The sequence below is a fragment of the Polyodon spathula genome, chromosome 6, assembly GCF_017654505.1.
Source record: "Polyodon spathula isolate WHYD16114869_AA chromosome 6, ASM1765450v1, whole genome shotgun sequence".
NCBI classification, from domain to species: Eukaryota; Metazoa; Chordata; class Actinopteri; order Acipenseriformes; family Polyodontidae; genus Polyodon; species Polyodon spathula.
The window spans coordinates 57,209,264-57,223,233 of NC_054539.1; the positions used below are offsets into that span (position 1 = coordinate 57,209,264).

General features: G+C 36.2%; 1 protein-coding gene across 15 annotated transcripts in view; it reads right to left on the reverse strand.

Moving 5' to 3' along the window:
- LOC121317380 (clathrin coat assembly protein AP180-like) overlaps positions 1-13,970 on the reverse strand; it is a 72,370-nt gene that overhangs the window by 15,093 nt on the left and 43,307 nt on the right. For 4 of the 15 annotated variants that reach the window (XM_041253242.1, XM_041253244.1, XM_041253240.1 and 1 more), the window contains exons 9-22: positions 13,377-13,447; positions 11,466-11,471; positions 11,258-11,273; positions 10,776-10,876; positions 9,916-10,010; positions 8,334-8,348; positions 7,850-8,101; positions 5,894-6,001; positions 4,791-4,997; positions 4,357-4,440; positions 4,073-4,144; positions 2,979-3,065; positions 1,679-1,756; positions 656-805 (exon numbers count right to left, since the gene is read on the reverse strand). In XM_041253242.1, coding sequence (XP_041109176.1) covers positions 656-805; positions 1,679-1,756; positions 2,979-3,065; positions 4,073-4,144; positions 4,357-4,440; positions 4,791-4,997; positions 5,894-6,001; positions 7,850-8,101; positions 8,334-8,348; positions 9,916-10,010; positions 10,776-10,876; positions 11,258-11,273; positions 11,466-11,471; positions 13,377-13,447 — 1,342 coding nt within the window. The remainder of the gene's footprint in view (positions 1-655; positions 806-1,678; positions 1,757-2,978; positions 3,066-4,072; positions 4,145-4,356; positions 4,441-4,790; positions 4,998-5,893; positions 6,002-7,849; positions 8,102-8,333; positions 8,349-9,915; positions 10,011-10,775; positions 10,877-11,257; positions 11,274-11,465; positions 11,472-13,376; positions 13,448-13,970) is intronic. The other 11 variants (XM_041253247.1, XM_041253245.1, XM_041253250.1 and 8 more) reach the window with 9 other exon arrangements.

The following is a 13,970-nucleotide window of genomic DNA, read 5'->3' on the forward strand; positions in this document are numbered from 1 at the left end:
GTCCAAAATAAGAAAATAAATTCATTAGCATTAATTAAAAACTTTTATAAGATTTACTATAATTTGGTGAAACATTGTAAAAAAAAAAAAAAAAAAAAAAAAAAACAGACATGAACAAACAGGAATTATTTCTAAGCAAAAGTTTAGTCTTAATTGAGTCTCAGAATGTACTGACCAAACAATTTGCCAGACCAGACCCAACTATACATAATCATAAGTATTAGTACAGTGCTCCTACTTTATAACGTTCGAGTCAGGAGCCAATGGCATTATGAGGCAAATGGGAGCCACAACCACGCCACTTTATAACTCGTTCTGCGGGGTGCTCTCTAAGAGCGTAGAATAGTGGGGTTCTTACAATATTTCAATAAGATTACATTACAGTCAAGCTCAGTCAGTAACAGAAACACATGCAACAATCGCATGACATTTCTATTTTTTAAAGGGGCAACAACCACAGCTTTAAAAAAAAAAATAAAAACTTTTTTTTTCAGAATTTATATGTCAAGGGACATGACATTAATGTTGTGTAATAATGGGAGATGGGAAAATTATTTTTTAAAAAAGACTTGGCTTATTAAGCCTTGATGACTGGCAAACGCTGACACACATCAAGCAGCAGCCTGCACCCCTCAGGAAGGTCTTTGGTTCTTACCTGAGGAATCAAAGGAGCTGTTGCCACTGGTGCTTGTTGCTGTGGGTGTGGTTCCAAATGCTGCATCAAAGGTAGGCTGCATGAGATTATTCTGGGCTGCAGCAGGCAATGCAGCAGCTGGGCTGGGTGCCATAAAAGCAGCTCCTAAGTCTTTTGAGACAAACAAAAGCATGCAGTGCCACATGAAATCTGACAACAAGATAAGCACTTATAAGCACAAATAACCGAGTGGCATCTACTGAGTTTTACTTCTGCTGTAAAGCCAATGGATGGATTATAAAAATGATTCCAGTGTATTCTGTTATACAAAAGTTGTAAATCCTATTGGGGTTTACTTTTAAAGTGTTTATTAATATAGTTACAGGACATAATTCAAGATCTCTAAACCACGTTCAATGCAATATTATCTTGTAAAAATGCAATCATTATTGCAAACTAACACAATACTATCTTGTAATAATGCAATATTATTTTATTTTTTATCTGTGGCATTAATGAGCTTCCATAGAAAACATCAGAAAGGACAAGTTAGTATGATTGCATTAGATTATCAAGTATCTCAAAATATTTCTCTTAAAAAACAGTAGTTCATTCTTCTTAATTTGAGCTTTCGTCAAAATTGTCTAATCAATATTTTCTGATTACTCTTGCATTAAATATATTTGCAGTAAAGCTGAATCCATTGAAACTATCAGACCCAAGTATTTTGCTGAGTAAAATAACAAGTCTCTAGCTTTCTATATTAGATCTGTAATTAGCTTTAAAATTGTATTAAAATAATCTTCTTCTCTAAATCATATGTATTTAAGAGAAAAGGAAAAATAGCGTGATTCAATTTGTTGTTTGCTAGGCCTAAAGATATCAATCAATTAGAAGCTAAAATATGAAATATTTATTTAGAATAAAACTTAGAAGGTTACAGTAAAAGTACAATGCGTTTACACTCAGCCTCATTCGTTTTACATTGCAGTGCCGACAAAAGACGTCCTGTTCACACAGTATTACAAAACACACAAAGTTTACCAGACAGCAGGTCAGCAGATGCGATTGAATTGGTTCCAGTGACAGGCTGGGGCTCAGCAGAGGAGCCACCAAAAGCATCTGCCAGACGATCCACAATGAAGCATGAGGGCAAACAAGGATTCAAATCAGGAATCCACTTTTCACTGATAAAATGTTATTGAAATTAAAAAAAAAAAAAAAAAAAAAAAAAAAAAAAACCTTTGTTGAGCCTGAAAACTGGCATATCTAAAGTAATAAAACATTGAAATATGCATATTCATTGCCACAACACAAACTGGGTGAAAATAAATAAAAATAAAATAAAAATAACTCACAAATTAATAACAAGAAACAAAATAATCAAGTTGTAAGCATCTTTGAAATATCATATTTGACTTCATAGGTGACATTTTACAGTCTGTAAAATGTCACCTATGAAACAATTGAAAGTACCTTGCATATTCCATACACTTAATGCATTAATCAAATGTTATATGAACGTTTTAAAACAGCGCCTTATATATGGGGTTTACAGCATCACAAACAAACTATTTTTAAAACCATTCGGGTAACAACACATTAAACACATGCACAAGTAGTGTTTTTCATTGGTCTACAGTGCTAACACCAAACCGTGAAATTCCTCAATCTTTCCTTACTGTAGCAGTAATGAACAGGGATATTCTGTCAAATTCAGAATGACATAACACAGAAATTCAAAGAGAAAGACAGCATGATACTGGCGTTCTTATTATTTATTTATCTGTACAAATAGATGGCATGTAAAACATAACTTGAACCAAGAGATTTGCAGAACTTTGGGTCGGTTCATTAAACTTACTAAACGTACCATGTTCACCGTCTCTTGCTTGACTTGTCTTTCTTGTGCAAACTTTTGAATACTATCCTTTGAAATGTGCAATTCATTTTTAGCCATTAAAAATCTAATGTTTAGATGACTGCTTTGAAATGGACAGTGTAACTATATCACTTGTTGCTCACAAAGTATTTGCAAGATTTTTGCTACTTCTGTCACAAATGTATTTTCACTGAGTAAAAATTAAAACCACTCAAAACACTAATTTCAAACATTCTGGGGTTGAATGTTTTAATGATGTGTTCATAAATCCTCATACTTTCCACCACCTCATCCTATTATTTATTTCCTGCAGGTTTGCACATTTGTTACCATCATCTACTTGGTATGGATAAAATATGAACTGGGCCTATTTCACATTTAACATGGCTCTCACAAATTGGTTCACAGCAACCATACTTAAATGGCAACCAACTACATGCTGACATGGTATGTCTTACGCACCCCCAAACAGATCAAGTACACCTGCAGAAACAGGCTTTGCAAGAGAAGCAGCAGCCGGTGCTGCTGACGGTGCAGAAAATGCATCCACTGTGGCAGGCAGGAAGCAGAGAGGAAGAGAAGATTAGCAGAAATCAGCAGACGTAGTTATGTTACAGTTAGTGCAGACAATGCACATTCAAACTGATCCTAAAGGCTGTTTCCTTGGGTGTGTTCAATTGATCTAAATATGGGGATGATCTAAATACCGCCACTGTTTAAATATATAAAAAAAAAATAATAATTTTGAACAAACCCAAAGTGCAGCCATGATTCTACCACACGAAATGCTCGAACCCGACATCATTATTAGTTTGGGGTTTTGTTTACAGGTGACAACCATGTAAGTGATATACCAATTTGACAGATGTTTGATGTGATTGCCAATAGTGGATCAATAACATATAGCCAGAATTGTCAGGAACTGACAGAAATCAAGATTTCTGAAATACCCACGACCAGAAAAGGTCAGGGGTCAAACCCTGAGATTGTGATTCTTGACTTATTGTTCACCAAAATGTCGTTGAAGAGGTGGAGGGTGCCATCCTGCTGCAAGATGTCCTGATTCAGCTGGTCTTGTTGCTACACTCAGAATTAACCACCTCATTCAGATGTCCCAGTTAACATGCTGCTGCTCCTATGGTACTGATCCACTAGAGGTGGTTGTAGAAGTTGGGGCACTGACAATTCATCCAAGTGCTGCAGAGCAACCCTACATGGTTGACACTGGTGCCACCTAATACACTGATGTCAAGGTCAAATCAGTGAGTGACATATATGTTTAATGGTGTTATCTTTAAAATCTCTCTTTCCCAAAATCAGCTTTTCAAACTAAAAACAGGCTCCATCCAATCTGAACTCCCTAATAAAATGGGTTTCTAACAAAACAAAGAAAAACAAACAAAAAACCTAGAACAAATCCTTATCAGCCAAGTTGACATTATTATCTGACATGTTGGAAAAGAAGAATGCCCTCACACATTTTATAACTCTCATTTAACAACTGCAGACAATGGATTTCCCCTGTATCCTTGTAATTTCCTCCAGGAATGACTCACCAGATAAAAGATCAGCCGACAGATTGCCCTCAGGCTTTGGAGAAGCTTCACGAGGAGGAGATGAAAAAGCGTCTTCCGAAGTAAAAGGAAAGCAAGTAGAAGCAAACAGATTTTATTTTTAAAAGCCTAGAACTGGCAGTCCTTTTATCTGTGGGTGTATGCATTACTTGACTTCTACAATGACAAAAAACTAAGACATTTAAGAAACAAATGGTAGAACAGAAATCAATCAGCAAAGATGGAAATGTTTCAAGGGAAAATAAATAAAGCGATTGATCATGTACCTGTAGCAAATAGGTCTATGTTAGGAGTAACGTCTTGTTTGGGAGCTGTGGACGCATTTGGCTCAGGCATTGAATCAAATAAATCTATGAACAAGGACACACACACACACACATATTTTTTATATTCAGTATATATATATATATATATACAAAAACATTTGAAAAGAATTCAGTGCTGAATATTGAACACACACTTTATTATTATTTTTTTAAATGTTGAGTTATTCTCTAATATACAAGCCAAACAAAAAACAAAAAAAACTGTTGTAATTTCAATAGGCCCAACATTTTTGACAAGGGTCTATCGAATAAGCTTTTCAAAAACTAGAAAAAAAGTTATGTTCACTGCGTATCAAAAAAAAAAAAAAAAAAAAACAACCAAAAAAGTCAACTTAATATGATACAAAAAACCCCAAACAGTGTGAAGATTTTACCACCAAAGATGTCTAGAGCAGGAGGAGCAGTTGTGGTGACAGTAGTGGTGGTAGCTGTGATGGATGTAGGAGCTGCTGCAGTAGCAGTTGGTAGAGCTGCACTAGTTGTAGGGGTAGCTACAGGAACGCTGGTCTCAACAGGCTTCATAGCAAAAAGGTCCATCTCTGGAGGAACTTCTGCACTGCCGTCGGACGGTGCAAAGGGGTCTTGAAGGGTATTAGGAAATATGACCAGAGAGGAAGGGAGAGGAGGAGGTTATATACAACCACAGTTAGCAACTAATAATCTACCACTAAAAAAAATAATAAATACAAATACAAAGTTTGGTCTTTATTAACGCTTGTCCTGCAACTGCTCTCAGAAAACTGTAGCTTTTTGGTTTGTTTGTCTGCATGGGTATATGCTGCTGGCTTTTTACTGTGCTGAACAAAGTTAATGGCTTTCTACTTACAATCTAGTGCAATTCTATGCTTTGGTATCAACCATAGCTCCTTTAGCGTTAGCTTAAAAAAAAGTGGTAGCCTCTTTCCCAGTTAACACCACCATATTTTTTTAAGCTTAAATAAGCAACATATTTTCTACTTACTTGTGCAGAAAATAAAACATTTGTATGCATTATCACATATCTATCAGTAGGATAACTACATACTTTAAAAAAAAAAAAAAAAAAAAAAAAAGTTAGTCGTGAAGATGTTAATATTCATGTGGAAAAAGTGGTAAGAGTTACCCTCATGAAGCTATAATATTCACAGGGTGAATACTAAAAAGTAAGATGGGGAAAAAGCAGAAACTGTATCAAAAACAGGCAGTATTTGAAAAAAGGCAAAATTGGACAGAAAACAGGTTGAGAAAGTTGGTAGAAAGTTGGAGGAGGACAGTAGAATGTCACTTGTCGCTTGTGTGATGTGGTATGTTTCATGGTTTGCTATTGTTCAGATTAAGGGATTTTTAGTACAACTACTACTACTACTACTACTACTACAGCTATACAACTACACCATCAACAACCTAAGATGAGTATGTTCTCCTTGACTACAAGAGAAGATATAAAAAAAATAAACACGTGTCTCACGCTAGAACTAGCTAACAAGATGGGACCTACCAGTTCCAGCACATGCATCAAGAGCCGCTACTGCGGGGGTGGGAGCTGCAGGCGCGGTGGCCCCATCGGAAGCCACGGGGCCCTCAACTGGAGAAGCTGCAAACGCATCTAAGGTGCGGTGCCAAATGGAACACAAAACCAAGAAAAGAAAAGAGATGAGAAATAGGCAAGCAAGAAAGAAAGAAGTTAACATAATGTGGACAGAAGTAGGCGTGGTTCAACATTTAACATTTTCAAGAATGTACAAACCATACTCTTTTCAGACCCCAGTCCCACCTGCCTCTCTCCATAAACAGTGTCTATAAACTCACACAATTACAGGTAGAAAAATGTTGGAAAATTGTCCACAAATTGTCAGGTACTTTCATTATTATTGAATCAATGCCAAATATATGGCTTCATTGTTTTAAATCAAATCTGTTCCTCAACTAAGGTAATAATCCAGTATGCAAGTATTTGACAAACGATACTAATGCTGTGATTTTAGATTGTTTTTGTGATGCAACAGCGGAAGCCAGTGGCTCATCTTAGATTAAAAACCAAGGCCAGACATATCTTTTCAATGCAAAATGCACGTTGACATTATTAGCAATTACTGAAATGTGGGTATCTATGTACTACTGTTAAAAGCATTAACTGCAAGGTTTCTCTGGGTCAACGTTCAGTTGAAATGATAATATGCGGTAGCTTAAATGCTTAAACAAATTTATTGTGGTGTCACTATGTGGGCTTAAACTGTCACTTTGTTAAACAGAAAAATCATTATGCACTGCTTAGCAGAAAAAAAGGTATTCTAAAAACAAATTGGTCCTCTATAGCTTTCTACATTACAAATGGAGGGAAGGGGAAATCCTACACTACAAATCTACTGTATTTGTTAGCTGAAATGTTAAACATCCGCAGGCTAAGAGCAACAGCAGTTCATTTTAATTACTAAAAAAACAAAAACATCTTTCCTATAAAAAAAACAAAAAAACAAAAACAATATGACAAATAAACAGGCCTGGCCATTGGCTGTTATCATGGGGCCCGGGCCTTTTGCATTGGACCGCATTACAAATTAAAAGTGGTTTACTTAGCGAGAAGCTTGTGCTGTGTCATGCAATGATCTTACAGAAACCCAGTTTAATGTCTTGTAAACTGAACTTACAGATTACAACAATTTGTAAAATGTATTGATTGTGGCTGAAGGCAAAAATAATGGAAGTAACTGAAACCTATTTCAAAGTACTGCGACAGTGAGAATGGTTTAACCCTGTCACTTCCTACTGCACATGCTTGACTGTGAAACCCTATTGCTCCAGCACAAAATCAGCACCGGTTTCAGGGAACAGAAAACACCAAAATGAATTTCACAAAGCACAAACATTATTTCGAAAGTCTGTTTTTATGAATAAAATAAAGTTTGATATTCATGTAACTGTTCTAGACTGTTCTAGAATTCTATGAATTATGAATATCAAACTGTGTTTTATTTATTTAAAAAAAAACTAACTTTGAAAAAAAAAATTCTATAAAATAACTCATAGTTACAGCTTTGATAATAGGTCTCCCTAGTACAAAACTATAAATACAAACACGTACAGCCTATACTAAGACTGCACTGAACTAGGCAAACTGTTGTAACTGTTCCCAAAACCAAGGCTAACACAGACTGGACAGTTGGTGTGTGGCAAACACATTTTGGCAACCATTTGCAAACGTTTGTGTAGTTGACTGCAACCCAAAACTTGAAAGTCTGGTCTGCAAATTTTCTGCGGTATGCATTAACTACAGTGTTTATTTTTTAAAAGAAAACAGTGTGGCATCACATAGAATTCCAAGAGGCGGAGACACATTTGTAGGGGTGGGGGAGCAGAAACATGCTTTAACCCCTCTGCCTCCTGAGAATCACCCAAGTCCTTTCATACTGTGAAAACCGGGAAGAGAACCATCACCGTTTGTTACGCAACTGACCTCCAAAGAGATCCATGTCCCCAGAGGCGCTAGTGGTAGTAGCAGGAACAGGAAGTGCTGCAGAAGCAGCAGCAGCAATGGGAGTGGTGGCAGTGGCAGGAGTGGGTAGAGGAGCAATCTCAGAAGCTGCAGAAGTAGGAGTAGGAGCAGGAGCAGGAGTAGGAGTAGGGGAAGCCTCTACTGTGTAGGGGTCAGAAAGGAGTGACTCAGAGGCACTAGCAAGGGCAGGGACTGGAGCCGCCACCAGGGAGTCTGTGGGCAACCAATCACCCAGAAAAAGGTGGGAATAGGAACAAAAAAGAAAAGAGAAAGAGAAAGGGGCACTACTGAAACCAGACTCCAACCAAGTCATGAAAAGATAAATATACCCAAAAATCTATCATTATAAAAAAATTTTAAAAAATATACAAAATTGCTTGTGTCATATGTTTAACATTGAGACAGCAACTAATATCTATATATCTTACAGTAGCTTAATACTCACCCTCTCCAAGAAGATCTACAGGAGTGTCCAGAACAAGGCAGCAATGTTAAGTGAAAGATAGTTGAAGAAGTTTAGCCAAAAAAATCCCCCAAAAATCTACATATTCCATTAGCACAATTCAATGACCCTGGTTCAAAACAGATGTAATTGTGCATTTTTAATGTGCACGGATGGGGGAGTTTGTGACAAAATAAACAGGATACAACTCCATTATGTAACCCCTTGTATCCACTGCAGGTTTAGATGTAATTATAACTTATTTTGTAGTTCTAACTTACTTTTTTTGTTAGTATGATTCATTCTCCATTAGTAGTCCAACATTTAACTATGTTTCCTGAATATAAAACCTGATACGACGGGGGGACGGGGGGGGGACGGGGGCACAGGAGACACATGTCTACATCAGACATGCAAGCTGATAAAGCCTTATAATCCAGAAGCTGCATGAAGGGTCAGTCGGTGACCTAACAGCATAATCTCAATGTGAAAAAACGAGACACATTTAGTTTGCTTGTTGTAAAGTATTTGCAAGGAACTGGTTATACATTTGTAACACAACTCTGTCAGTACTGCACTACAGTGGTTCTGTACCCGGGGCTTCGTTGGATGAGACTGGAGGCAAGTGACCTCTGACACAGAAGCTAACACGTATCAGCCCTTTCTGTCAACAAAACAAAATGTGAAGCTACGACCCTCTCATATCGTCTCATGTGGCCTAGCTTTCAGTAAAGTCCAGCTTCCCAGCCCTATTCACTGAGAGCAATCTCTAATCATCAAAGCACCGCTGCAGTGCAAATCCCACAACTGCTCTAGCGTCTATGCATCTCTCAACTGGAGGTTGCAACCTTAAAGACTGGTTCCAAACACTTGGCTTAGGGGTCACCAGGAGGCACCCAAAAATGCCATTGCTTCACCTCTAGAGCAGTTAATTCTCTTAAGATGCCTGTTACTCAGAATTGCCAATCCTGTCCCCAACATACTTCTGTACAGCAGGTTGCTGATAGTTGTACACTGCAGGGAATGCAAGAGAATTAAAAAAAAAAAAAAAAAAGTTTTTAACACATTTATGGGAAAATAAAATGTACTGGAATGTCAGGGAATCTTTTGTTTTGATGGACTTCAGAATCCCACTCAAATGGGAAACTGTCTGGTGGTTCAATTAAGATGGACCCACTGTTTTTGTAGTTGAACTTCCAAGGAAAAGAAAATGTTTGGAGAAGCCTGGCTTATTGCACTCAGAACAACCTTGTATTAAATAACCACCAAATATTTTACAAAACAGAGTGCTAATAGATATACAACTACACAATACAATTGCTCATGGACATCTCGAACAGTCCTGTATGTTACATAATGATTTTGCAATCACAAACACCTGATAGCAATTTAGTTTGACAGAAGAGGTCATCCCTCAGAAAGAGACACTTTTCTGTGGCAATCTGGTATCCAACAAATAGGGCAAGTCTCAGTTACAAGAACAAATGGTATATTTTTCAGCAATCGCTGGCCAGTTAACAGCTCATAAAGGCTACAGTGCTGCTAGCAGAGTTGTTCATTATGAGATATCTGGAGCAGTTATTACCTCCCCACGCGCTCGAAGCTGCAGGAGCTGCCGCTGCACCAGATGGCTGAGCTGAAGAGAAGTCAGGCTGCAGATCCAGAAGGTTGTTAGATGCACTTAAGAAGAAACAAAGAAAACTGTTTTGTTAAAATGGACACCTAAATTCATTTACAAAATTAATACTATGGCATCTCTACAGTACTAGTGATTTGGGAACTCTGACAGGCATGTGATATGAAAATGACCAAGTAAAAGAAAAAGGCATAATAGGGACCTAGCTTGGGTCCCCATTTTTATTGTCAGTGAAAAACACCTGCCAAGTTTGGGTTTACAACCATCTTTATCACACATCTTTAAAGGACTGATCTCCTCTGCTAACTACTGTAGCCCCTTTCGTATATATGGTATTTGATATTGTTATGCAGGGAAAAACAAGTTTTTTACGTCAATCAAGGTAAACAATATAATTGGTTTGAGGAGTTGAAACTGTTTATTTGATCAATTGTGAATACAGTACAAACACCAGCTTTAAAGAACTTAGAAGTCTCTTCTGTAGTTTGTGATGAAGCGAGTCCAAGGCCCAGTCTTTATTGTTTCATGTTTATTAGAGCAGGGGTCGACACCAAAATTCTATTTCTTCAGCATTTCAGAAAATGCTGCACAGTAATTTTGCAGTTTTCCATAGTTTACCATAGTTGTAAATATGCTTTACCATACCTCTGGATTACTATGCTCATTTATGCTTTACCATGCTTTATTACACTTTGTTATGCTTTTACTGTAGGACACTTTTATAAGAGGTGCTGTTGCTCTTCATACAAAACTGAAGTTCCCCTAATTCTGAATACAAACTATGCATACGTTGAATGACGTGTACTCACTCTGAAGCTGCTGCTGAAGGAGATGAAAACAGGTCCACCTTTGGAGCGCCATCGCTGGATTTTGCCGGAGTGGAGGTTGGGGATGTATTGGTTGGAGATCCCTGCATTGTAGAATGTTTGAAAACATCAGAAAAAAAGACACCTTTTACTAACCTCAGCTGAATATGTATATAAAACACACCAGCTCTAGCAGTGGAAACTGAGGTAAAGAAAGTTCCTCTTACAGGTCAGTTCAGCCTTGTTAAAAAAAAAAAAAAACTCTTCAGTTTAAATTTCAATATTATATTAAATATTATTTTACTTAACAAAAACAATGCATTATGTATAGCCTCTGATAGAATGTCTACAATTGTGTTCCAATAATTACAGAAGACAACCTAGCCAGCGACCAGCTAGCATTTACTTTATTAAGTGTTTCATTATACAAATCCTTCTTAAAATGAAGTGAGAACAAGTTAAAAAGAAAGCAATCTTGCACATACCTTCACAGGAGATGACCTAAAAACAAATACATTTTGTTAGTATTTGCTGGTATCAGTATCAAACAATTAAATACATAAATAAATACAATTTGTGAATTAAAAAAAAAAAAGTCATATTGAGATGGTCTTTAATGGGACACTGTGTTATAAATCGTAACACAGTACAGTACCTTACAACACTGTGCTTGGCTGCTTGCTTTATACTTACTCTTCACTTTGATTCCATTGAAGCAGAAAAAAAGAAACAAGTTAACTTAGTGTTTCTATTCAAGACAACAAACTGCTATGTTAGCAACATACTTCCCCAACCTCAGCTGTAAATGCAGATTCTGAACGAGCAGTATCAAGAAAACAGTGATTGCCATGACTTTCGTCAACAGTATGTACATTTAACTTTAGTGATCCAGCAATGGGGTTACTAAATAAAGTACCCCGGGTGTCAAAATTTTGGATCCAAACAAAGCCCCCAACCTTCCTCTGGATGAAAGAGGAGGCCGTGCAAAGTTTGGTTGCACTGGCTCCTGCGGGGTCCAAATGCATAAAGGAACAGACAGACACACACACACAGCATTATTATTATTATTATTATTATTATTATTATTATTATTATTATTATTATTATTATTATTATTATTATTATTGTCTAGAGCTAGGTTTAAGTAAGGAATTTTATTTTGAAACTGTTCAACCCTCATTATTCTGGATTCACAATGAAGACACTGAGAAATGATGTTATAGGATTCAATTTGTATTACTATATTCTGGATTCTAACAATATTCTAGACACATCTGAAAAAAACACAACAATCCTCTTTCTCATAGGGGTCTCATAATGGAAATGGCCTAATTAGAAAAGAAAATTATTTTCTTTTGAATTTGCACTTCATCTCTTTTTCGACTGCCTATTTGCCAGGTCTTGTACAGAGTGTGTATGAACTTGTTGACAGATGCTGGGATAATCCTGTCATCCAAACAAAAACAACATCTGTTTGGAAGACATGCTCTTCACTGTGCACTTGCTCAGAATGCTTTAGTAAGCCTCAGCATCTATTATTAATGTCTCTCAGTGCAGTGCTCCAGTATACACTCTGCCTATATTAAAGACCCAGTAAATGAGACCATGAAAAACAGCACACAACACTATTTGTTTTCAGTTAATGTTTTATGGAAGACAGTACTTGAATCCACTTGTGCTGTATTTTTCAGCTCAATGTCAACTGGAACAATTTATGTCACTTAAAAATCAGGATTTATATGTAAATGTAACTGGAATTAAGTCAGCAGTACTGTCTGGCATGGCTGCTAGCCATACTGTTTTGTTATGATTTTATATTACACATGAACAAATACATGCTTTCCCCCTAGTCAACTTGTTAGTGTTATTATAATGTAATTACACATGAACAAATACATGCTTTTCCTCTATTCAACTCCTTAGTTTTATATTACAATGTAATTACACATGAACAAATATATGCCTTTCCTCTAGTCAACTTGTTAGTTTTATATTACAATGTAATTACACATGAACAAATACATGTTTTCCCCTAGTCACCTAATTTATGTTATTACAATGTAATTACACATGAACAAATATATGCTTTTCCCCTATTCCACTCATAGTTTTATATTACAAGTAATTACCCATGAACAAATACATGTTTTTCCCCTATTCAACTCGTACTGAATTCATAATATTAATGATTTCAGTTCAATACTTGTTTGTTTCATGGCAACTATGTTTTTGTGCATTGTGAATTTAAGTTTGAAGTTTTGAAAGAATCATACATTAATATATATTTCTTATCAATTTTACTATTTTTATGTATTTTGTTAACTATACTACAGAATGAAAATAAAGGGCTTGTGTATATCACCGTTATACATATAACGTACATTAAAGAAACCATGTTATACATCCATTTTATATTCAAAATAATTAAAACAATAGACACACTTCCATCTCAAACAATAGTATTAATATAACCAAAGAAAGGAGACTGCCCTGAAAACAGTTTCGACTATCACAAATCTACTTTAAATGTAAGGCTGGATAACAATAACACATACCGTACATGAGTAATGGATTGAATGTAAGAATGAAGAAATGGCAGCCTACTTGTTTCCCTGCTTCTTCCCTTCCAGGGTATTCAAGTGTTGTTCTAAGGTCTCAAGAAGACTGCTAGGAGCCTAGAAAAAATAAAACAAAACAATGGTCAACAATCATTGTACACCAACAAGCATAGAAAACTGTGAAAATCAAAACAGACTAGTATCAAAGTAAACCAGCTCAACCTTCTGCCACTAACCCAATTCATTCAACTCTTATCTGGAAAAACCAAAACTACTGGAAAGTATAATTTCACACAATCAACACTGCAATTACATTTTCATGGTGAAGAATTACTGGAGATATGTGCATGTTGAATCATAAGAAAAGAAATGTCTACATTCTTCCAGTTAATTGAATTGAACTCTTATTCTACTAAAATGCTTTAAAACATTATCTTACCCTTTTTATTAGATTAATGACATTCTCATAAGTTTTTTTCCTGTAGATATGTTTACTTTTACAAACGTTATTTTTTAGAAATAAAGTTTTTTCCTGCTACAACAATGTAAGTTCACTTCCTGTGTAACAGGTAATAGGACCCCACTTGATCCTCACACTTAGTGTCAGACACAGGGTGGTCCTATTGACAGTGAATGAAAA